The following is a 25,718-nucleotide window of genomic DNA, read 5'->3' on the forward strand; positions in this document are numbered from 1 at the left end:
CGTAACAATGATTTTAAGAATAGTATATTTACTCCTTCTAGGTGGTTGCAATTTTTTTTTCCCCGCATAGTTTATGTTAATAGGTTTAGGTTATTTTTAAAAGTCTCCATAACTCTTCTTTTTTTCATTCACATTTTACAGATAATAAAAGATTAATCGTTTACCTGCAGGTAACGGCTGTTCCTGCAATGGAGGTGGTAATTCAGCTGGTGCATGGGTTCCAGGTGTCTGAGGAGGTGAAAATGTGGTTGGTCTTACATCATAAGTATCTTCAGGCTCTAAAGGTGTTACTACTTCTAAGTGAAAACCAAAAAAAAATCTTCAATTAAAAAAACAACTCTATAAAGGGAGAATCTTCAAGCATTTATCGCACGAATAAATCAATCAATTTACCTCTGTGAGGTGTGTACGCGACACCTTGGTCTGAGTCCGGAGCAGAATCACTGGAATGAGTGCGGAAACTACTGCTGTCCACCAAACTTACGCCAGGTCTTCTTACGCTGCCGCCTCCTGGATTTATTCAAATTTTCGTCAAATCAAAATATAACTTTCATAATTTTTTTTTTTTAAAAATGTAATTTAATTGCTGACGAATTCAAGTAAAACCAGACAGTATAACTTTATACCTTAAAAACGAGAGTATAACTAACTACGCCCCTTCCTAAAAAAAAATTGATTCGAATTATACAGAAGGTAAGGCAGAACATTACACACTCACAAAAAACCACTTTCCAGGAAAACCAGCCACCATCCCCCCTTTCAGTACCCTTTATTTAATTTTGTAGAGAAAATTTTGCAAATAAAAGTTACGGATCTGAAGGAATAGAAATGAATCTGTTAAGATTTTAAAAAGATATTTTCAGTAAAATCTGGGTTTTTTTTAATTGAATTAAGATTAAGACTCTAATAGGGCGGCCCTTATGGCCTACACCCTTTGGATCTATTGTGGCTTCCCAACTTTAGAGCTCTCCCTCCAGACCCGTCCGTTTAATCAGACTCTTAATTCTGGGGAGCGACTCCCTAGGTAAAGCTCACAGGCCTTGGTTTTTCCTGCCCGAGAAGTAACATCCTTAGCCAGACAAGCCCCTCACACTGACACAACACATGCAGTGCCATTTTCTCCTCTTCCTGACAGAACCTACAAAGGCTATCAATCTGCCAGGCCCATGCGATGCATGTGTTTTCTACACCCTGCAGTGGCCGATTAAAAGGCCTACAATTATCCTTATAGCCCCACGGCCTTGACGGCTTTAATTCTGCAGTCAGCCTTGGTGAATAGCCCGTTATGAACTCCTTCGCTTGTCTCTGCCCTGTGGTGGCAAACCACCAGTCCTGAGATCTAGTCTACACCCATAGTTTAATGGCCGCAGTCTTTAGACACTTAAGAGACCCCAGATTCAACGGAATTAGTTCAACAGTTTCGGGGCACACAGCATCCAAGCCAAATATAAAAATATCTACGTTTTTGCGTTTGGAATAACGATAACCATATACTCATCTGAGACAAGAAGAATCTATTAAACTAATACATGCATTCGAAAATACATTCACGCACAAATAACAATTTATGAAAATAACTTTTTTGCACTCACAAAATGTCTATTTACAAGGAAATACCATATTTTTAATTTTCAAACCTAATTATAATTATTGTGGTTCGAAAGAAAGAAATTCATTTTGTTTCTTATCATCATTTCCATCACTTTCCGCCACCGTTATCCTTAAACAGAAATAGTTAGAATGAACTTCAAGGACTACATATTTTAATCTTGTAAAACACTTTCAGTGTGAGAATAAATTAATTAGTCGAAGTTTTATTTTAAATATATATAAATCACATGATCACAAAATGTCCTTGGCGGGTACAACTTCATCAACCGGTTCTCTTTCTTGTGAGATTGGTCCAAACCTGACAATCGGCTCTCACCGGGCTTAGAGTCAAATTAGTTTTTTTTTTTAAATATCTAGATCTGTGAGAGTTTTATTTTAAACTCATTTCTATTTTTATTTATATTTATAAGTACAAAAAAAGACGATAAATTTCTCTTAATTCTTCAGTAAATAATTTAATTGCCTTTACAATCATTTTTACATTAGTATCACGTTTCAATTTTTTCAAACTGATTCTTTAACAAATAGGAAGGGTTCCAAAGTAAGAATTTTGGGTGAGTACTTTCACAGGACTTCTTGAAGCCCTTTTTTTTTGGAGATGAGTCAGTTCTAGTCAAGATAATTTCTTCAAATTGAGGATTTCTGCAACTCAGTTAATCTTCCTTCTAAGTGATAGGATTATGTATTATATGGCCTAACCTACTCTCTTTTACCTGAGAGTTGAACTTCAATTAATTTTCCTGGTACACGTGTCCAACAAAAGTTATAGATCTACACACGTGCAATAATTATATAAAGTTTAAAGATAAACGCAATCTACTGGGGAAAAAAAGGAAACTAAAATATTTATATAGTAAAGTTAAACTGATATTCTCTAGTAAAATAACACAAATTGCTACAACAACTCTAGCTCTAACACGTTATTCCTTCGATTACAAAATTCTAAAACGTCAATTTACGAGCGATATTACTGAATAGTTTCCTCGTTTATTTCGCGTTATTCTCGAAGAATAACCAACTAGTTTTTCTTTAAACGGTTATTCATTTCAAATATTACTTTTATTTAAAACATGTTCTCAAGAAAATTAATAAGAGATATTCCCGGTATATTGAGACAACATTAAATGTACCTCTAGAAATATCAAACCAGTGTAAAATTACTTGAATTTTATCTCATTCAAATGTTTTGAAAGATCCATGGATTTATATTTTGCAAAGACGCCACAGCGTTAAAGTATTCAGGCTGAACGCGCACTAAGAGGTTTCCTATGCAATGGAAACGATTAAAAGCTAACGAGAAAAAATTCTGGAAGTTAATCTCATGAAAAGTGATTTTCTCTTAAACTAATACATCATTTCAGTTAATATTTCACTGTAAATAAGGAATGATATAGTTTATACTTGTTTTTAAGTTTTTATAATGATCTCATGAATAGGGAGCGAAATATTGATACATTTTGGGCGTGTTTTGTACTATGAAAACTTTAGCTGCAATTATCTCGTAAACTAACGCATTATTATTGTTTATATTTTGCCAGTAATAATAAATGAAACTAATAAAATCCATTGAAGTTTTCACAATGATCTAACGAAAAAGGAATGCTAATTTACTGTTCCTTCATTAATTTTCAAACCTAATTATTGTCCATTCCACAATACTTCCGTTCCTTAGTCATCATAGCTTGAATTAGATTGACAACATCAAATATACGACATAAATTTTGCACGATTTTCTTTTACTTTAACTTAATTTTCAAATACCTTTATGTCAGTTACCTCTAGATTTCTGAGATGAAGGCGCTGGTTCAGTAGGAGATGGTGTGGTGACTTGAGCACGTCCTCTAGACGGAAATCTTGTGTTTGCTGGAAGTCGTTCATCATCAACTGGCTCAACTATGCGTCCACGTGTTCTGTGAACATTAACAATTTTCATAAGTTGATATGCAATCAATGAAAAATTGGCGTGCAGCAGAAAAACTCATTAATTAAAAATAAATAATAGCAATAATAATCAACCTGTGACCACCTCTGGAAGGCAGTACTTCATTGCTGCCTGGTTCTAAGGTTGTAGGAAGTGGTCCGTTCGCATCCGTTCTTCCACGGCCTCTCTCAATTGTTGTGTATCTGGAAAAATTAATAAATATTCCTTCTTTTCAATTAGTACTTCATTCACAAAGTCGAAATACAACTGTGTTCTACAATCATACAGCTAAGTTTGGTCAGTGAAGGAGCAAACTAAATGCATGACTTGTACTTGTTAGAGACTAAAAATTGGACACAGATCTAGAATATAGAGGAATTGAGCGGAAATGGAACTTCAAAAATACGACTGGTCCTTATCAACATTTTCTTTTATGTTTTAAACCCTGGTTAATTGTAGAACTTACAGACTCCTTTTCTTAATCAATCTTTTGGATATTGGCAGGTGATACAAAGAGGTTATCCAGGAAGTGCACTTATTCTGTGTTGAGACAGAGATGACTACCAACATAATTACTACCCTATTAATGAGTCTAAGGCATACTATGTCTACGTTGGGTAAAGAGCATATTGGAAAGCGTATGTTGCATGTAACTCGATCTGACATGATTGCCAAAACACCAACTTCATTCCCACATACCGTCTAGAAACGCAGTTTTAATTACCATGAATCTTTATTAAAATGAACTTTTTAGAACAAACTGAATTTAAATAGTTTTTTATGAAATCCCCAAAATTTCACTTCTTGGACTAATGCCTTTTTTAACAAATTAAAATTTAAATAAATAAATGTAATATACTTTAGAATTATGTTATAGAAATATAAATAACGGTTAAAACAATAAAAATGTTAGAAATAAACAAAATTATCTCTGACAAGAACCCTTACTTTTATTCATATTCAAAAGAAAAGTGTTTATATATTTCCTATAAAATGCAGAATCTTGTTTGTCTTTATACAATACCCATGAGGAAGTAAATTTGCCGAGAGAAAAAGAATAAAGTAAAGAAAATAACCAATATAATTTTAAATACCACAGATAAAAGTAAAATGTAAATTAAGGCAGACTGCCATAGCTATGAGTGAGTTAGCGGCATCAAGAGGTTGACCTTGAAACCGCAATATTTGCAACAGTTAACCAGCTGGATTTGATCTTGATAAAGGAGGAGCGGCTATAGCAAATATTTTTGCATGTATGTCAGTGAAAAGTGAGTGTTTCACAATAACGGTCGTAGCATTGCTATGCCAAAATGATATATGATTCATTACCTTATGTAAATCGGAAAATTGGTTTATCTTTTTCTATAAGAAATGGCATTGCGATCATCTACAATTTAAGTTTTAAATTGTTCATCAGAAATAATCATTTCGAGTTCTAAAAAGTGGCTTTTACGTACAGATTTGTGAATAAAAAATCGCAGAATTTTTTTTTTAAGTATAATGTACAGATGTCTACTCTAAATCCGATACTTCTATTCGAAATATTTTTATTTATTTTAATGCAATACTGCAGGGAATAGGTTATGCATTCCTATAAATATCATTTATAGTGTAATTGAATTGTATCACTTACAAATTCCTAACCTAATGAATCGCTAATGAGTTAAAGAAAATGGCTTAGCCAATAGTGCAAAGTTTCCAGTTTTTTTAAAGTTTTTCTCGACTTTTAGAGAAAACATTTTTCTAGAAATTTGTTTATGAAAACAGAGGGAAGTTCCCCACTAAATTTTGAGAGTTTTATTGTTTTGTCACTATAATTCAATATATTGCTTTCATTTTTAGTTTAAAAATAAATTGCTTCTTAGATAGTGTATCTCTTCGGTTTAATTTCTTATTATGGAAAAATTATTTACTGGGCTCTTGAAACTTGAATTCTGAATCTTTAAATTTAACCTCTTACAACAACCTACATATGTATGTAAATGATAGCTGAAAGTATTTTTGTTTCATGATCAAGCAAGCTACGAAGCTAAAATCTTTAGATGCCTTCAGTAACTTTAGCCTTCGACTGTCCAAAATGTGTGTATAAACTTTGCAAAAAGTAATAAGGCTTCCCTTTTCAAATAACGGTAACATTTTTGTAGACTGTTTTTCGTAATCAATCTTACCACTACATTCAACAAAAAATAAAAAAATAAATAACCTTGTACGAGATTTATCTTCTTTGGTAGGATCTTGCCTTCGTCGACTGGACTCTTCATCAAGCTGCCCAGCAGGAGTTCTTCTCTCTTGTTCTTGTGGTTCTCTACCTCTTCCTCTGTAGATATGAGTGGGCACGGTTTCCTCTTCGTAAGCAATATGTGGTCTTCTAGTCTCTGGTATCTCAGTTCTAGATCCTCTTCCAGTCGCTGCTGCTCTTTCCAATTCAGAATATCTTTAAGAGATGAAATTTCTTTGTAATTAAATAAAACCTTGAATAGAAAACTGTATTTTGTTTGTTTTTTTTTTTTAATTTTGCAGCGTAGAGGTTAGAAGCGAGACAGCAGAGCTAAAATAGATTGCGGGTAGTGGTTTTGGATTCGCAATATTGTTTTTGAATTTAATTTAATTAAATAATAGAGAAGTTATGTAATCTATGCTAGTCCTTTTCCGAGAAATTATACACTTTTCTAGAGCAATAAACAAATTATTATTACTATTATTATTAATACGAAAGTTTTCATCAAAATAAGCTAACCGCCAACTGTTCAGTAACTGAACTCAAAGCCGGCCTGAAGGCACTTCTGAGGAAATGAAAAGTCAAGGCTTCCTTCCAAAAGTACTATTTCAGTGGAATGTAATATATGATTAATGGGAATTCAGTACATGAATTAAATTTCAAATTAAAAGAAAATCGGACGCGTGGAAGTAATTTACAGTTTTACATTTTTTGATTGGGATTTTAATTTTTTTTTTAAAGCGATACCTATTATTTTTCTTAAAGATTGCTTCCAGTTATTTGCCTACATAACTGTAATTTAAAACATTTCATTAACTGAGGTCCTTAAGGAAGAGTGAAGTTGGGGTCCCGTAAATAGAAGGAGGAATATCAATCAATTAGACATTCAAGTCAGATTTTCTACATAAAACATGCGAAAATAGCAAAAAAATGTCTAAATAAACTGTTATTAAAGATTATATTTTTAAGAAATAAAAATAAAAGCAACACAATGAACCAGTTGAAAACCACAATTCTCGCACAAAAGAAAAAAAGTCAAGAAGCACAGCGTCTGTAAACACGTACATATGTTGCCAATTTGCGCCGTCCAATTTGTTTATAAACAAGCGTGTAGGTAAACTGAATAAGTGCTGTACAACTTCATCTTTGCTGGTGATCAAGTGATTGTGGCGCGAAAAGTGGAATTTTGATGCCAATTATGTGCAGATGTTTATGGAAGTATTTAACATACGGGTTTCACTTGTTAAAATCATTTGCAACATAAATAGTGTAAAGAAACATACTGAACTACAGAAGGAAATAAATCAAGAATTAAAGGTAGGTTGAATTGCTTTCTATTCAATGAAACGTGGAGGTTACTTTCAATAAGGTATGGAATGTTTCGTGTGTATTACAAGAAAAATATTTAACTTTCAAACCAAGTATTTTTACACAAAGAAGTATCACTATCTATGGATCAACTTACCTAGCTCGGTTTGTGGTAATTTGAGCTGGTTCTACTTTAGCTGCAGGAGTTGTATCTCCAACGCTGCCACCTCCTTCTGTGTCTTCTTCATCGTCATAATAGTAATAGACATATTCATATTCATAGTCTTGGCCGTTTGGGCCTTTCTTCACACTTGTTCTGGACGCCTGAGCCGTGGCAGCCGGTCTTAATCGTCGGCCGGACAATGGTGTCTCGTCGTCAAAATCTAGTCCTCCTTCATCTCTCTTTGTCTTTCTTGAGGTAACTATGTCGTAGCCAGAATCAGGGCTGAAAGAAAAAAGTAAAACATGTATTTTAAATTTGATTTCTATGCTTAATTATAAAATATTCCTTTTTTAAGCGTGATATGTATGAATAAATTCCATGCTTAGTACCAGTCGTTGAAGCAATTTTCGAGAAAATATAAACTTCAACTTCATTCTATGAAAGCGGACTAAGAAATTTCGTTTGTCAGGAATGAAATATTAAGTTTATGCTTCTTGCTATTCCAGTTTTCAAGATGATGACCACTACAAACACCTATTTTATAAAAACCACTTTCTTGGACTTCAACTTTACAGCGTATAAGTTCAATGAAAATTAAACATAGAAAATAACACAAGACCCTGATATTTTCTTTTTTCCCGGAGAAAAGAAAGTAAAAAGGGAATAGAAAATGGTTGCAATGCAGCTACTTAAAAGGTAAATTACTGTAATTTACACTAATAACAATAAACACTACTTACTTCATATGTTTCTGTGGTGGCACTGCAATATCGGCATTCGTTGACTTTTTCAGTACACCTATGGTTCCTTCATCTTTTACTATAGGTTTGACGGATAGAGAGTCTTTCTTCAATGAAGATAGTTCAGCTTTTTTTATCTAAAAAATGAATGAAAATCAAGTATAGATTTCACCAGACTCGTTTTTGAGTGATATTTTTTTAGTAATTTTTTTTTGTACAAAATCAGGTTTAAATATTCGCTTATTATCAGCACTTTTAACCTCTTGATCGTCGTTGATATTGCAATTACTTTGTCAGGATAGTAAAGATTGAATGTTCAGTCTTTAAGATCGACGCTATTGCAGAAGAGCTTGCAGGGAGAAGTTGCTAAGCCACATTTTCAAGCGTTTGAAGATATCCCAGTCCTAACTACATGAACTACATTTACACTTACTCTTCCAATACTTAAGAAACTTATAGTGACAAAAACCTGCTAAAGCTACTCTCCACAATATAGACACAAGGCCGGTGGAAGGTAGTTGATCTGTACATCTGATTCGGTTTATAGCGATCTAGCTCTTCATCATTTACAAAACATTCCCCCACTACAAGATTTGGCTTATATCCACTTCTTTTCACACACTCCTCAATACACCATCTCTTCCTTCACGAAGATTCAGAAGAAAACAGATAAAAGCATTGAAGCTATTTGAAAATTGTCATTAAGTTTCTCTAATTTTCTTCTACTAACTTGGAGTAAGAATATTTTTACAAAATTACTAATTGAATAATAAGTTTTTGTCTCTTCTATCTTTTTATCAAAGATTTCAGTTCTTCCTAATGTAGCAAGATTGCCAAATCAGTAGCAACAGATGGAGACAGCTTTTTAGACGAACGATAACATCAGCCCGAATTTTCTTCATTTAGAGCAAACTCTAGCAAGTTATGACGTACATTTACATTTATACTTTAAGACATTTTTAGCTAACTACATTTCGTAACAATGGCTGACATTTAACAGACTTTTAGAACACATTGGATTTGCGTTTATTCGTTGGTAGAAGATAAGCGCAGTCAACTAACTGCATTTCAAAGACCAGAGAGAGTCTAATGTTGTGCTAACCATTGTCTTTTAAGCAACTCAACGCTTTTCTGTTGTTTAATACAATTAAATATTATTTCTTTTCTTGCTTTACATTCTTAAATTAAATAATAAAGAAAAAAAAATTGAACTTACAGGGTGTACCTTCAGTTGATATTCTGACACACCTTCATCTTTTGTGTGAATCTTAGAATCGACTGCAAAAAAAAAAAAAAAAAATTCTCTAAATTATTACAAGGGATAAGAGAGTAATAAAATAGATCACCCATTGCTACAATTATTCAAAAAAATGTTTGAGGCAGAAAAGATTAAAGTTGAAGGTCTTAACGTGCTGTAATTAGTTGGACCAGATGAAACGTTTGTTCTTGGACAATCTACTTGGATTAGGTCTTAATTTATGTTACGCAAGATGTAGATTAAGAGCAAGCTATTCAAAATTTTGTTTATCCACAGCTGTTCGGCCCTTCTAACACATTTTATTACTACATAAATGATTTGTTTATGTAGCTCAATAAAGTAAAAAATAGTTGCGAATTAGAGAACTGTTATAGAATCCTAGTGGTGTTATATTTGTGAACTTTTTTTTTTAAAGTAAAACTAGCCTGGGCTGCTGATGTAAATTGTATTATTGTAAATTGAACACCTTTGGGCAATATTCAGGATATACCACCCAAAATTAATCGATCAACTAACTTTCTCCTTCAAAACAGCTCATTAATAATCGATTATTACAAAACAGGCTAAGGACAAAAAGAAGTAGATTATAGTAACAGCAAGGTGGTTAACTTTTTATACTTGTAATTAAATCTAGCCGGCAAGATAAATTTTCTATAAATAAAGTAATAGTAATTTCATTTAATTTTTTTCAAGTGAAATATATAAAGTGAAGGAAGAGGAATTGAAATATTAGACTAGGTCAAGGGCGTTACTGCGAGACACATTCATTGGTCTCTTAAATCTTGTGCAGAATAAAATATTGAAGTTATTTAATACAAATCTATTAGCTTATTGCCAGGAAATAAGGTAATTCAATTATTTTATTTAATAATTTAATATTCCTAATTTATGCCAACATTGTTTTAAAAGAAATATTTACAAATTAGACTTTTAATATCAGGTGTATAATAAAAGAAGTATTAATGAATCTAATCGAACAGAATATTATATTACAATACCATAAATATCAAGTGAAAAACATCAAATAGTAGCGTGATTTTCATAAACGATGGGATTATTACCAACAGATACCACAAATATCTGCAAGATGTTTGTAATTTCTAAACGTTTGGGAAATAAAGTGAAAGTTACCTTGGCATCTCAAGAGAACTTAGTAGTTTTTTTTTTTAACTTGGACTCTTCGAAAGAATTCAAAAATTGTGTAAATGTTTCTCTCACTTGTGCTTTATTTGTTGTATATTGAACTGCTGCATGTTTCAATTATATTACGGTAAACTTTAACTTAACTTTGAAAGTTTATTCAATTTTTGAAGTAGTTACACAAAAATAATATTCTACTGCACTCGAAATTACCAAACTAACTTTCCATACGAAAGCCTCTGATGTGGGCACAAAAGACCAAACCGTTTAGTACTTCGGCGTTTATTTACTACATTTCTCAAGGTACTTTCAAGGTGAAATGGTTCAGGTTTACCCTAACTGATGGAAAACTCACTTTTACATTTCGCTTTCTGTCACCTAGATTCCGTGTTTAGCGTTTACTCCCGTTAGAAGATTTTCTTGAAGTCTATGCTTGTTTGAGCAGTGAAGTATACTCTGCGAGTCTCATTGAATTTCTTCAATTGTATCAAGGCGTCGTCCTTTCAAGTGTTTTTATTTTTTTTAAATTTCTTTTAAGAAAAAGCCCGTTTTCAATTTCGACACTCGTCGACTTTTTTCGGCCAAAGAAAGTCATTGCAAGACTTTCCACCATTTGTTCCATATTGGTTCCTACATTGTCGTGATGCAGTTCCCCATTCCTCCTCTCTAAATGTAGGCTAAACCAAATTCATGACGATATCTTCATGAATACATTTCTGAATTCTTCTTTCCTGTCGTAGTTGATGTCGAAAGTGTCCTTGTCCGCCATCTCCAAGCTCAGTTCTACCAGCTTCCAAGCGCGAATAACATTCAAAAAGTAACGTTCAGGTTAGTGAACTTTCACTGACCCTTCTTGAATCATTTTAGTCCAGTCGCACTTCAATAAGATTAAAATTTTTTTAACATGTTACCCTAATTTTTTCTTCAATACCAAATTAGCACAGTTAGTTACTACTACTCGTCTATATAATTTATAGGAGAAGATTTTAAATTTTAATATTTCTTTCTGCTAATTTAAATGACCCACCCCACTGTAAAATACTTCATGTTGCATTGTCGGAAGTGCAAGGCCTTGATGGACGATAAACACCTGAATATCGGAGAAAATAGAAACTTTAGGAGATTAAAATTTAGTAGAATCTCGGAATAATAATTTTGGCATCAATTCGAAAATAAAGTACAAAATAAATCGTTTAGAAAATCTTAATTATTTATACTAATCAAATTTTAAAAACTGATTTGATTTAAGGAAACACTAATGAGTTTTGAAATAATTTAATTTCTTCTTTCTAAATAGCGGCCTTGAATTGTAACATAAAACTTGACCTGGTTTATGGTAGTCTATTAAGTCTTAACTATGTTATAAATTAAAAAAAAAAGAAGTCACGTTTATTGATTTATAAAATATTAATAATAATTATTACTACGCTTTAATTTACTGTATATGTGACTAATTCTGAAACGATTTTTACGGCTGCCATAAGTATACTTTATGTCGGTGCTCAGTTCTTTGGTCTTATGGTTTTTTTTTTTAACGTTCACTTTACTCATTACACAAACTTTATGTACCTGTCATTATCACTTGAGGGTACTTTATGACAGTAGACTTGTGGGATGGCCCCGTTCAAATCCCGCACATACCTACTTTTTCATTTATTAGGAAATTTTAAACAGAAATAGTAGATGTCTCCTTTAGAGATGGTGCGACGAAGTCCGAGAGACAATGATAAGCAAAGGGCTGACGGATAAGAGCTACCTAAATCAAGAATAATTTGGTGTTTGGTATCATGATAAAACCAGAATGTAAAAGGACATCAGTTGGAATGATTTTTCAAGAAAATTCCCGGAAAAGTGAACTAACTAATTCAGGAAATGATCACATCTGATCACGCTAAGTTCTTGATGTGAAGTAAGAGAAATTAGCAATAAAATAAAATGGAAAACTGACGAAGAAATTGCTCTAAATTTAAGTAAATATAGTAAGCACTTCTACTGGGCATTTTACCAGTATTTTTAATGAGTTTCTAAAAACTTTCGTTTCGTTCTTTTTAGCTCAGACAACTTACCAAAAAGCCAGTTCTGCTAAATGTTTATTTATTGAATATTTTATTTTCTAAAATTGCACTTGTTGTAACTAATGTGATTTCAAAATAAGTTTTGGAAAAAAGTTCACGTACAAATTGATATTAAAATTGGAGGACAAAAATTAAATACATATGTCCTTAAAATGGATTACAATCTTGTTTTCATTATAAATTACTAAAAAGTGAAAGACTCTTGATTACTACAAAATGTAACTTCGGATTTTTAATTCATCAGCATCTGTACCTTAATTATAAAGTACTACTCCTTCACGATACAATTGATGAACGTAAATATTTTGTAATGATACCATCTTACAATTAAAAGAAGTGGAGTTAACTGCAGCACGATTGGAACAGGAAATCAATTAATAAAATGTAATTTTACGATTCAAAATGCCTAAACTAGACATGAAATTCCAACAACATGCGCAGTTACTAAGAAACCTATAAAAAAATGTTCACTGACGCTAATGTTAGCTGGCATTCTTAAGAGGGAAAAATTAAGAAGGAAACTTTTGAAAGAACTTTTTCAGTAGAACATAAATTTCATGTAAAGTAAACAGGAAAGACACTCTTTCTCCTGTAGAACCATGAAATAGATAAATGAAAGCAAGACCAAATATATGCTTGTAGGAGGAACTGCAGAGTTCATCGTTTGTCTAAAAAATTATGCAAGGTGAGAGGTATTTCTTTTGGGTCAGCCAGCACATAAAAGAAAAACAGCTTGTACCGTGAAAGATCAAGTTGTTCTTTACAAAAACGTTGGTTTTCTCTCAAGGAGAAGAAAAGACACTTTATCAACAAAAAAAAGATTCTCACGCTTAAACATGTCCCAGTTATGGAAGGCATGATCTGTACAACAAATGCTGAGTTTATAGATTTGTTTCGAGAGCCGTACATTGATAAAGTAATTAGTCCTGGCTGGGTAGGACAATAAGCCAAATGATGAAATGACCAGAATGCTAAGGAGTGGAGACAGTAAAAAGAGTTGGGCGCCACAATCTGCGGTGGGTAAACTAGGACGCTAGGGTCCCATTAAATATAAGGAACTAAAAGGCATCAGTAATCAAAAGAGAGGAATGGCGGAAGCAAATCGAGGAGGACAAGGTCAAAGTGATGGGCATCAGCGCCGGTCAGGAAGAACCAAAATCTGATGCGGATGTGCACACAACTTTTTTTTTCCCCGAAATTTACAAAATTATTATTTTTTTTGAACTCGAAATTTGTACAAAACCTAGTGAAAGTGTTACTGAAATGAAATAATACAATTCAAGATTGCGAGACAGTGATTGCTCAGCCACCTTTATCGTTTGTCGTCGCTACGTTTAACTGCGTATTCAGTGCGCTCTTTGCCCTGAGATTGGTTCCATTCAACTAGGCATTGTCACAAGCTTCTAAGTTAGAATAATTCCCTTTTTGTTTCTTGTTTCTCCCTGTATCCGACGTGAATAGGCTAGTCAATGCATCTTCACGCATTTGAGGTTTAGCAGTGGCAATAACTGTCTGTAAGGAACATTAAGTCGGCGAGATGTTCGCAGAGGGCAATCAATAATTGAATAATCAAATAATAAATATTATAATCCAAAATCCAACTAGGATTGTAAGCTACATTGAAAAATACGCGGGTTAGTAAACAGATGAATATAAACCTATGAATCTTGTGTAATACATCTGTTGTACTTTAATGCATAATTTTCACTGCGACCTATTGCAGAATTTATTTTAATTTTTAATCTAATACAAATAGATTTCTATTGTACATCCTTACCAGATTTAGCGCTGACCTTGGGCCCACTGGGTGTCGTTAGAACTTCGACATCTTTGGCATGCCTTGTAGTTGCTGTACTAGCCGCCAGCAGCACCACTATCAATCCCCTCAGTAACATTCCCTGGAATATAAATTAATAGCCTTTTATTTTATTCAATTTGTGATAAAATTATATTACACACCGTTAGTAATTATTTTCTATTTTTAGCTGAGTAAAAAATTAAATAAAACAATAACTCTAAAGAAAGATTATAATGCATGGGCCAGTCCACGTTATTAACAGCTTCTATTACGGACATTGCATCTCGTGGTATCCGTATCTTTGCAATGTTGTTTAAGCTGACAGAACACAGTAGCTTTGAGAAGGTTATATTTTTGTTATGATCGAATTATTTTCTTTTTGCTCAACATTTCAAAATTTGAGATCAGTTCCAGTTATGATGTGGGACAGTTTTGATTAAAATCAGAAAGGTGAAAACTGGCATTAGAATGTCAAATTTAGGTCAAATACAAAATAAAATTATTATTCGTCAGCGGGAATGGACGCCCTATATGCTATCCAAAAACCCGCCCTGGGCATTTAAAGCTACCCCAAAGAAGAAGAACAACCAAGCAATGGTCAAATCTCCTAAACTGTTAGTCTATACTGACAGAAGATCCTAATCCCATAAAGATAAATGGGTGTTACCTCCTCCGTCTTACAAACAGTAAAAAAGGACGGAGAGTGAGCTCCAGTGATAGAGGGAGGGTGTTTTCTTAAACCACAAAGCCCAATTAGGCATCCAAACTAGTTTATGAAATAGGTATGTGAAAGACCCTACAGCTTCTCAAAATCAATCTCGGACGGGCCCTAAAACAACAAGTTGGACTTCCGACAGCCAACATACTTGGTCAAACAATTATGAACGGCTGGTTAAGGACCGATGAAGGAATAAAACTCCCGAATTGGCCAGCCAGTTCCACAAAATCCCAATATCATACACAGCAGCCAGCTTTCTCTTAGAATAGTCTGGAAGGAAAAACTTATGAATTCAGCGTTTTCATTTCAAACTGACTATCCAAACAGATGCAAACGGACATCACCAGAGAGTTGCAAGTCCGCTCGCCTGAAACGCAACATAAAACTTAGCCTGGAGAACAATGGTCTACTTTCCAAACGTAATCACCAAGTAATCTGCAGTCTCAACTGGATCGCCGCTCCATCCTAGAACTATCCGTGTAATAACTTCTTAGATACACCAGACAGACCCAACGTAAACCATTTCTCCTTAAAAGGCAACGTATCATATGAATAGATAAAAGTGTGCGTTTTTACCATCTTATCAAATGGAAGATCTGCTCCAAAGATAGTTAACTAAATCTCGCGATGAAAGGACGAGTGCCCATAGCACTTATCCTGCTAGAAGCCTGCCAGTTTGTTTCGTGAACACTGCGTTTCGTGTATGGCGTCCTACAGGAACTTATCGGTTAAAATCCCCTAATAAGTTGAATTTTTTTTTTAGATCCAGTCAAGGAAATTTCTTTAAACAGTCGAGAACGGAGTGTATTCTCGTTTTTAGTTTTTCCACTTTAAGTTTCTTAAAAATTTAGATACGAACAGTTAAAAATATAAATGAGTTAATTAGATAATGCAAATAGCATTCAACTTATGAATGTTTTTCTTATTGACAAAACCAGTTTTGTGAATACTTGAAATTCTAGTATTTTTAATTCCACTCAAATAGCTGCGAATAACTTTCTAAACATAGTAACAATATAGAAATGCTATTATCTTAGAAATGAGCTATATTCCTTTTTGAACTTGCCAGGGATATGATTCAAGATTTTTTTAAATTTGTGTTCACAGAACATGGAAATAAGGTCTCCTGAGTACGAAAAAAAAAAAATTTCAAGAAGTTGGTTATACGTCTATTTGGGTTTGAACGGTATAACTCAGAAACGCAAAATCGAAGCTTGACCAAATTTGATATTTCATGTTGATGTGAATAGGGCACGGCACCTACTTACTACAAGCTGAAAGTTCCGTTACAAGAGAGTACATCCATTTAGATGTCAACTCAACACTAGTGTAGACTGAAGAAAGACTGAACATGTGTAGGTTTTTTTAAAACAAAGAGGAAAGCGTAGCACGCATTATGTCCGGGAGTTAAGTTCTTGTTTGTCCAACATTCTTCTCTTCAGAGCAGAAAACATTTCGCGATCCCAAGGTAGGTACATTAACATTCAATAAAGCCATTAAAGATTTCTAAGTATAAAGGAAATCTTTATAAGTAGTGATAAGAAAAAAACATATTTTTTTAGAAAATAAAGTTCTATTGATAGTCGAATAGTGAAATATGCTATAAGTTATTCAACTACATTTACAGTTAAATATAAGGAAATAGATACAAACTTTTTTTTTTCCATTAACATCTTTTATGTAATTGTTAATCCTTAACCCGTAAGACCATGAACTCCTACTTTTATGGCTTAACTGTCTAAAACAAATATAAATAACACTCGCATGTAACTGAGTAAGAAATATTATTATAAAAAATAGACAATATGTTTGAGTTTTCACTATTCATATTCATGAAAAAAAAATGAAAAACTAACAAATCACGATTTTTCTTTAATTCTTTTCCTATTTGTCTCATTTAATATGTCAAGGCCTTACCCCTGCCAGTGTAAATAAAAAAAAAAAAGAAATGCTATAGACAACTATTTTACACCATCTTTCTGCTTTTATTGTTTAAGAAATTTAATAGCAACTTTTATTGTTTGGTTTCTATTAACTAAACTAGCTTGTACTGTTATTCCACCTTTTAAATACAAAGTTATAAGATAACCTCCCTAGTTGTTTACATTTACATGAAAACAGTTTTTACAGGAGACGAGTTTCACTTAATTGCGTCCAACTTTATCTAAAAACTGGTGACTGGATAGGTCTTTTTTCATCTAAAGAACTGCATACATCTAGAAAGCTCTGAACAAGCAGTTTGATCTGAATACTGTTCATTAATTAACTCTTAGCTAGATATTGTTCAACCCGATTCGGAACACAACAAGGTATGTCTTATTAAAATAATCAAATTTTTAATGTCTTTAAATCCTTAAAAATTTTTCTTTCCACAGTCGTACTGAAGAAATAAAAAATAAATAAAATCAAAGGGCATTGAAATCTGATTTAGAAATGTGTTTAAATAACATTTTTTATCATTTCATCGGAGGCGTAGGATTTAGACAATACCATTCTAAGCTGAAGTATAGTTAAAGAACAGAGCCCAATAAAGATATCAAAGTAGAGAAACTTTTTTTTTTAACTCATTCATTTTAACTTAATTGTTATTATATTCTTAATTTAAATAGAACTAGTACTGATGTGAATGTAGCAACAGAGATCGCCAGAAAATGGTCTATTATAGTTTATATCTGATCGGCCCATAGTTCTATCTCACAGTCGCCCCCTGCGAACATGAAAGTATCCTTGATTGTTCATTTAACAGCCTCTCCCCCTTTTCACATTCTGATATGGTTTCTAAACGGAAAAGGTCATTTCTATCACCGTTTTACTAAATACACCGTTTAAAGAAAATAGATCGTATTGTTGCTTTTGTATTCAGGATGTGGGGCGCGGGGGGGAAATCTGTTATGAACCCTCAACAGGACTTTCTTTGATGCTGATTTTCAAGGTTTTCTTTAAAAATTTTAATGTGTTTTGCTTCAATTTTTTGTAAAAAGTATTTTTTTGAAGAATATTTCAACAATTTAAAAATCGTTGCAAGCTAATACATTACTTTAAATTGACCATTCTTGCTTCAAAGAGATGTGAAGAAGTTGAACTGAGAAGTGACTAGAAAGCAAATGTGTTTAGAATTAAACTTCAATGAGAAATGAAAGGGATTAAGATTTGTTGGTCATGTGGTCATAAGGAGAATCAACTGCCGTGCCACCTTCTTGAGGCATTACACTTGCGAACAATATCTAATGTTTGGTATTTGCAACGTGTGAAAGCTATCTCGATAACGAAGTCTTTGCTCGCATCTTCTATAGTTTTTTTTTTTTTGAAAGACACAGGGCTCAGTTGTTTTGTGCTGAGGTACAATTATTTAAATACTCTTTGTCTTCCTTAAGGAAGATACGGTACAAGTTTATAGGTTTGTTGTTAGAGTTTAGAGATGCGACAAACCAATTTATTCTGGACATATCTAACGGCTATCATTTTTATTAGAGAGACGTAAAGTTGGTGGAAGATATATCAGTACCCCGGAGGTACACAACACAATGTCCAATTTTAAATTTTTCACAAGAGAGCAAATGAAAGAGTTTTTCCGCAGTTTTTTCTTACTTATAAGCCCACGGTAGTTATTTTGCTTAAATCTTTGGTCGATAATAAGTAACATAGGTGCACCATAAGTGATGATTGGGTAATAGAAAAAGAAATATTGTATTAGAAAAATTAAAAAAATAAATTTTGCAAAAATGGACTTAGTATTGTGTACCTCCGGGATACTGCTATATATATAGTATATAAAACAAAAATTATGTATAAAGTCAGTGACCTCACTTCTCTCTCATACCGATTCTTAGTATTGGTAATTAGTGTGGCAATACGTGCACAACTAAATCAATATTATTAGCGCCCAATAATGATGCCACAATATCCTTCTCAACTAGCTGCTGTTCATTCAGAGATTGGTCACGGTGGGTGTCTGTAGCACAATCAAGTTATCTTATTAATAAGACAGGTCTCATTAGTCTCCACTGGTGGTCAAAATATATACGTATATATATATATACATATGTATGTGTATACAATCTGCCTCTTTGAGAATGTTATATGGGAAAATAACCTTTCTCAATATTTTTCGGTAGATTGGTCGTTGTTATTTATTTCTTTATTTATTAATAGAATATTTGGAAATATTTGGGTTTGTGCGTAAGTTCACACTCTCACTGTTTCACACACATCTGACAATATCAGCTGTCTCTTATTTCTTTTACTATAAGAGGAAGAATGGTTGTTTGTTACAGTTTTTAAGTTTGTATCCGAAGAATACGTCTTAATGACCCTTGAAATAGAAAATTTGATGTAGCCGATGATGATCGTCTGGGAGATGTAATGATAAAAGAGGTCATTTGAGAAGTTCAAATTTTCTATGTCCACCCCAAATGACTTCAATGATTTCCTATATGTTTGGAGTGGAATACACGTAGATCTACAACATCATTTGAAAGGATTTCTGGAGGACGGTTAGGTTTTTCTATAGTGTTATTTCGGTGAAATTTGACCATCCCATCAACATGCAATTTTTTAATAAAAATGAAATGTTTGTTACCAGAGAAAATAATGCATGGATGCTGGAAATCAATTACACCAAAACGGAGTTCCTGCGGGTAGGTGGTCCTAAAAAAAAAGAAGAGGATGTCTGCCAAAAGGAAGGTAGACGCAATCCAAGTATCTTGGATCAGTATTCCAACATTTTCGGCTAGATATCAGCTTCCAGGCCAGGTGTGGACAGCTAATGAATGCTTGAAGATGTATGAGCCCATAAGTATCCCCTAAGTCAGAAACAAGCATAGATGTTTAAATTGGCAGAAATGGATTAATTGGTGCTGTTATGCACGCTCAAAGGGATTTGAGTTTTGGTCGTAAAACTTCATCTGAGAATGTGATTTTACTATTGAAGTTAAGTGACTTAATGACGGCAATAAAAATGGGTAATCATGGTATACATTTCTTTGACATTAAAACAAAAATTCTCTATTGTTACTTTTATTGCAGGCAGGGGAAGTGAATACATCCATTTTCGTTTTTCTCGGTTAGTCAGTCACGACTCTTAATTACTTACAATTTTATTAATAACAATGATTGTATTCAATAACATTTTAACGAAAGTATTCAACTTTCTTCAGTTTTTAACAAATGGAGTTTATAAATGAATAGACCATTCTGAAGTTCTAGTCGACGACGCAGATGATATTGCAGTTTCATCTTTTCCAAATCCCAAATACTTTTAGCTCATTTTCTCTTGTGAAGATAATAAAAAAAGAATGTATGGTAACAAAATCAATAGGTTACTTTTACTTAACATAGACAAACATGCCCTCGACCTCTGAGTAATCTACTTTGGACTGTACATTGTCAGGTGACTTATATAGAACCCGTAATGTATACTGAAAAGACAAGAACTAAACAGGCATGTTAAGGATATCAAAAAGGATATTACTAGTGCGCTAGCTAAAAGCCCAGTTCAACTAAGATTGTGCTAGTTAAGATTCCAATCCCTAGGAGGTGTCCCATCCTATCTTGTAACTGCCCTCATCAGGTTATCTTTGGAATTCCCCTGAAAAATTATGTCGCAAATCCAAAAGAGAAAGGTTTTAATAGTGAAGGTTACTATGGCGCCATTACTAATGAAAGTGTAATTACAACATACACACAAAAAAAAAAGTTAGACACATCATTCGTAATAAAAAAAAAAAAAAAGTTGAAGAAATTGTTTATCAAGTATCCCGGCGGTCCTATCGGGAAGGTGGGTGACTTACGGCTGCTAAATGGCAAGAGGTGTTAGGAGCTAGAAGAAAAGGTCGCGCTGTATTAATGCAACTGTTAGGGTAGGGGGTAGAGAAGAGATGCTATTTTGAAAGTTCCTCTCATCACCGAGAGAGGGTGTGTGGGAGAAGGGGACATTGAAACTTTTGAAGAACTGAAGGGGAAAGTTCCCCAATGTGTATGACGTCACTATTCATAGTTCACTTACAGGTACACAAACACACACGTATATATGTATACAAACTGACAGACACTAAATAAAAACAGGAGAACACCGTCTCGTTACAATATTGAAGTGTTCAGTTCAAGTTGGTAGCCTTGGTCCAGTTCACTCCTCCACTAAATGTCTTTCTTTTCTAATATTCGTATTACGCTAATCACAAGTTTAGGAACTAAGTTTACTCTGGGAGTATTCAGAATAAGACTTATTGTATACTTCCGTTTTTTCAGTCAGCACCGTAATTACGAGGTTTGAATCGCACTATTTCAAAAAGTAAGGAAATGCACTCATACTTCTGACGACATGCAGTCATGTGGCAATTCCCAACTGTGGCGCCCTGTGACTTCTTTGGTTACTTCTAGTCTATTGAACAATACACATTACTGTCCAGTAAGATCTTTTCTTTGACCTTATGATTACCACCCGAACTAGCGTTAAGACCAAAATTTATGCAATCCATTCGCGGTACCAAATGATTACCAAATGCAGCAACCAATAGTGCTGCGGCGCACCCAGATTGTATTTAAGTAGGTCACCGTTTAGTTTTGAGAAGTAAATGCATAACTTTTTCATTAAAATGAAACATGCTTTTCTTCATTTGCCACACAAAAGCATTCTCGTAATGAGAATTTTCTTTTTGGCTGAGAAAAGTTGGAAACAAATTCACTTTAAGGTATAAAATCAACATAGATAATTAGATAATTATCTTAAGCTTATGACTCTGCGTAGTCCTCGGTCGGTTCTAAGGCAGAAAAAAGTGAGCAGGGATGATGTACAACCGTCAGTAGCTCGGTAAGCCCAGGAGACCAAAAATTGGAGAACTACTAGGTAATTATGTTCACTTCTATCTTCACTTTCTGATATTAGCTTTAAGAAAAGGATTACGTCAAATTTACTATTTTGGGTTTCAACGTAACTATCCGTTTTGAGGAGTTGCCTTGATAGTGAAATGGGTCAATACAAGGTTTATTTGAAAGATTTGTCCATGAAAATTCAATTAAGGAGAAGTGGGTTGGCTTCTCCCTGAGTATTAGTAAACTCAACAGGCGCTGGATGTTACATGATACATTTTAAGAGAAGGTTAAATCTGTTGCTTAATTTCTTTAGTTTGAAGAAAACTGCAAAAATAAAACTTCATAGAGTGGGGTTTTTCGCTTTTCGAAGATTTTCTTCTCAAAAAGTGTTTTTTTTTTCTCGATGCAAACATTTCTGGCTGGTTAGACTCGAATTATAGAAAGCAAAATGGTCACAACCATTAATTTCTTCTTAAGAGATTTCTTTTTAATTTGGAAAGATACTAATTAATGGCAGGCCAAGGTTGGTGAGTATCCTTAACATTAAAACTTAATAGTAATACGGAATATTCGCAAGAACAATGGGCCACTCATAGAAACGCTGTTTATAGTCTGCGAATTATGTCAGACGAATATTTAATTGTAATTGCAGGCGATTTGGTTTTTATTTAATGGATAGTTCATAAAACTTCATAAGTTTTAGTGCTAACTCTTTCTCTCCCTGTAAGTTCAAGGTTGTCTGCAAGTTCTGAATTTCAAAACCATATTTAAGAATGGAGATTATCCAAACTGTTCAACTACGAAATGATGTTTTAGTTAAAACATGCCCTGTCTAGTCTTAGAATGCGTTTAAAAGAATTTCTGTAGAAAAATTTAAAAAAAAAAATTGTTTTGAAAGTAAAATCAAAGTTTAGATAAAATCGAAGGAAATAATTTTGCAAAAACAATTTCAGAAAAGTGCGAAAAATCCATCCAAAAAAGTGGCAGCATCGGTTGTGAAATTATCGTTAAAGCAACACATTGATCGATCACAGCTTAACATAAAATACCTTGCGTTTTATTTAAATGCTACTTTAGAGGGAACCCACCCAACCAGCCCTCTCCTTGAAGCACTGTTCATCAAATTTTCTTGGGAAAAAAAAATTCTGAAATAAAAGTTTTAGACCAGCTTTAGGGCTATGAATCCTAAAAATTCCAAAAAAGTCACTCTGACCAGTTATTTTTGAAAACACTATTTTTGAGTCAGGGAGTGTGGTTATCCGAAAGCTTAAGTTTCTGGTAAAAAAATCAATGTTCGAAAATTTTGACTTACTTCTCCTATGTAATAATGTAAAATTTAATCATTATTTATTGAGGAAGTATTTGTATTAATTTGATCAAATTAACTCTTCTATAATTGCAACATTAAATCACCATCTACACTATATCGAATTTAAACATCGATTAAATTAGATTGGAATGTCAATGTCGTATTTAATGGAATGTTACCAATGGCAACTGGTCCGGTCGTAAGTTTACGACTGTTACCTTCCGTATATATTATAATTTATTCTGTTTTTATTTTATTTTATTTTTTGCAAATTAAGTTTTCAAATGGAATACGAGTATTGAGATCATTTCTGGCCAAGATTTGTGATCAGGGTCTAGAGTTGCAGGTAATTCTTCTTTGCTTTATTTCCTCCCGTGAACCTCATTGTGCTGTCGACTTCTTATTCGAATTATATCCTTTTCCACAAAATACTTCAAAAAAGATATCCAAAGCATAAACTAACGATTTTCAGCGCATATATGGAAGAGGAACAAAAAAAAATACCATCCTTTAGAAATGCTTTCCGTGTCTGACGTACGGCCAGACAGTTTAAAATGAATCTTAACATCCAAAAAAGTTTCACTATCTTAACGTTAACTGTTTTTGTTTTTTCAATGATAGAAATAAATGCGGATTATCGATTTCTACATTATCGTTTCCAAGCGGAAGTCTTTTTTTTTTTTTTTTTTAATCAGGAATGTGGCTGCTTACTTAATTAAATATTGTTCAGAATGTGGAATAGTAATAAATAAGAAGGCTAATCGGTGACAGGACGAACTTTCCAAAATACACAAGTCGCCGATACCATCCAAATAGCCAGATGGGCTACACGCAGTCGGACATGTAATTCTAAGAGTTAGTTTACATATTTTAGAAATCCTCTAGGGGAAAATAATTGATTAGAATATAAAGAATGCACACATTGGTGAGGTTATTGTGTAAGTTAAATAACCCCACTCACACGATAAGCCTATAATGCTATGATGATGTAACCAGTGAGAAATGAACTTCCTGCCACTTTCAAGAATCATCACATTCAGCCTTTATTTATATTTAGTACTCCATTATCGGGGTCAAAGTAAACGTAAATTATATACTTCAACAGGTTGGTTTATTTTAGATTATCCAATATTTCTTAAGGACAAAACTATGAATTGAAGCGATGTGTAATTCGGAGGAAGGCCAATGGTGGGACTATTTACTGGTATTTCATGTTTAGATTTTTCTAAATACCGTCTCCAATGATTTACTTAAAATAATAAAGTTTTTTAAAAAATAACTTTGTAACCTTTACGAAATAAATCTCGAAAATTGAACAATCTGTACAATGAAGGTGCTGAAATCTTTTTTTGTTTCCAGACTCCGTGGACGTTTGCTTGCAGAACTCTTACTTTAAAAGACGACCTGATGGTGCTATTTGCTCTCAAGAATTGTAAGTGATGCTTTATTTTTTAAAGAAAATTACCAGCTGGATCAAATAAATGCAAAGATTCAAAATGTATATAATATTAGCAAGAGGAAAATATAAAAAAATTTATATAACAAAAGAGTGAAGACAAAAAAAATATCTTGAGGTCCAGTTGTATACCAACCGCACTCTGTTTCTTCTATCTTGGGCACTTTCCAACTTACATAATTACAGAATATAGTTAGAGCTTAAAACGTGGCTCAATGGTCGTTTTCAAATGAAATAGAGCTCCACTGAGGTGTGCCCAGCTTGTAGACGATGTCAACAGTCCAGTTCAAGAATTTTTAGAGGTCAAAAATCTAGTAAGAGCAGGTAAACAAGAGCTTGTCGAATTTTAGAAATACTTTTCTTTTTCTTTTATAGAAAATTCACTTTTCATTTAAACATGCTTTTAAGTTTGATCAAAATAATTTGTCTGGCAGCAAATACTTTCAGTAAAGTACGGATAGCGGTTTGTGGGAACTTTAGGTACCAGTTAGGGAGGGACTAAGTTGGGATTTAATGAATCTCACTTTCCGGCAATTTTGAGAGTACTATTTTTTTTTTGCGTTTATTTTTGCTACAATCAGCGCGTTGGCGCTATAAGTAACAGTAATAACAGAACTATGAATTACACAAGTATACGAGTGGAGAAGTTACCCAGTGGTGGTAACACTCCAAAATATTAGGCTATTAGTCGCTCTCTTCACTGGAGAGGAGATCACGTCTCTTAAGGCGTCTTATCGGGTTGTCAGGAAGAGTTCTAGAAGAAAGATTTTTAGCTAGAGGATTTATATAAGATTGCAGGTTAAAGTGGAGTTTTCTGTATCTTGTTTTAGCAACTTGTGTGACAAAAGGAATGTTAAGGTCAGTGTGTATAGTCAGGTTGGAGATATAAAAAGGAGCGTGTACAATAGTTCGAAGTGTTTTAGATTGTAGAGATTGAATCCTTTGGAGATTGGAGCGTTTGGCGAGAGTACTAAAGTTTCATACTTATTAAAGAGATTACCAAAAATTATGAAAGAAGTAAATTAATTGATGATCAGTGCATGTGGCCGGCACAAATTGTCCGAGGTCGGCCAAGGACATGTGGGGACCGTTATTTATTAGGGTCCGATATTACTTTCTACGTACATACGTCAGCCATATTAATATACTTGCGCACTTATTAGGTAATACAGCCTTAGTAGGTAAGAATTTGT

General features: G+C 33.4%; 2 protein-coding genes across 52 annotated transcripts in view; one reads left to right on the top strand and one right to left on the bottom strand.

Annotated features, from left to right (window-relative positions):
* LOC141450264 (uncharacterized) overlaps positions 1-25,718 on the bottom strand; it is a 47,658-nt gene that overhangs the window by 5,785 nt on the left and 16,155 nt on the right. Inside the window, exons 2-10 of one of the 2 annotated variants that reach the window (XM_074120502.1) lie at positions 14,212-14,332; positions 9,178-9,239; positions 7,962-8,098; positions 7,216-7,503; positions 5,736-5,966; positions 3,628-3,735; positions 3,388-3,521; positions 394-510; positions 165-296 (exon numbers count right to left, since the gene is read on the bottom strand). In XM_074120502.1, coding sequence (XP_073976603.1) covers positions 165-296; positions 394-510; positions 3,388-3,521; positions 3,628-3,735; positions 5,736-5,966; positions 7,216-7,503; positions 7,962-8,098; positions 9,178-9,239; positions 14,212-14,329 — 1,327 coding nt within the window. In that variant the 5' untranslated portion in view covers positions 14,330-14,332. The remainder of the gene's footprint in view (positions 1-164; positions 297-393; positions 511-3,387; positions 3,522-3,627; positions 3,736-5,735; positions 5,967-7,215; positions 7,504-7,961; positions 8,099-9,177; positions 9,240-14,211; positions 14,333-25,718) is intronic. The other variant, XM_074120503.1, reaches the window with a different exon arrangement.
* Positions 6,017-25,718, top strand: part of LOC141450274 (uncharacterized) — a 33,538-nt gene continuing 13,836 nt past the window's right edge. For 16 of the 50 annotated variants that reach the window (XM_074120517.1, XM_074120518.1, XM_074120541.1 and 13 more), the window contains exons 1-8: positions 6,017-7,067; positions 7,728-7,917; positions 9,913-10,065; positions 16,058-16,418; positions 17,081-17,259; positions 19,225-19,443; positions 19,533-19,911; positions 24,429-24,849. Coding sequence is in view for 5 of the 50 variants with exons in the window: in XM_074120567.1 (XP_073976668.1) it covers positions 24,072-24,174; positions 24,429-24,501 (176 nt within the window). In the remaining 45 variants the exon portion in view is untranslated. The other 34 variants (XM_074120523.1, XM_074120568.1, XM_074120529.1 and 31 more) reach the window with 22 other exon arrangements.

The sequence above is a fragment of the Rhodnius prolixus genome, unplaced genomic scaffold (genome assembly GCF_049639745.1).
Source record: "Rhodnius prolixus isolate KJV_2025 unplaced genomic scaffold, Rpr scaffold_2, whole genome shotgun sequence".
Taxonomy (NCBI): Eukaryota; Metazoa; Arthropoda; class Insecta; order Hemiptera; family Reduviidae; genus Rhodnius; species Rhodnius prolixus.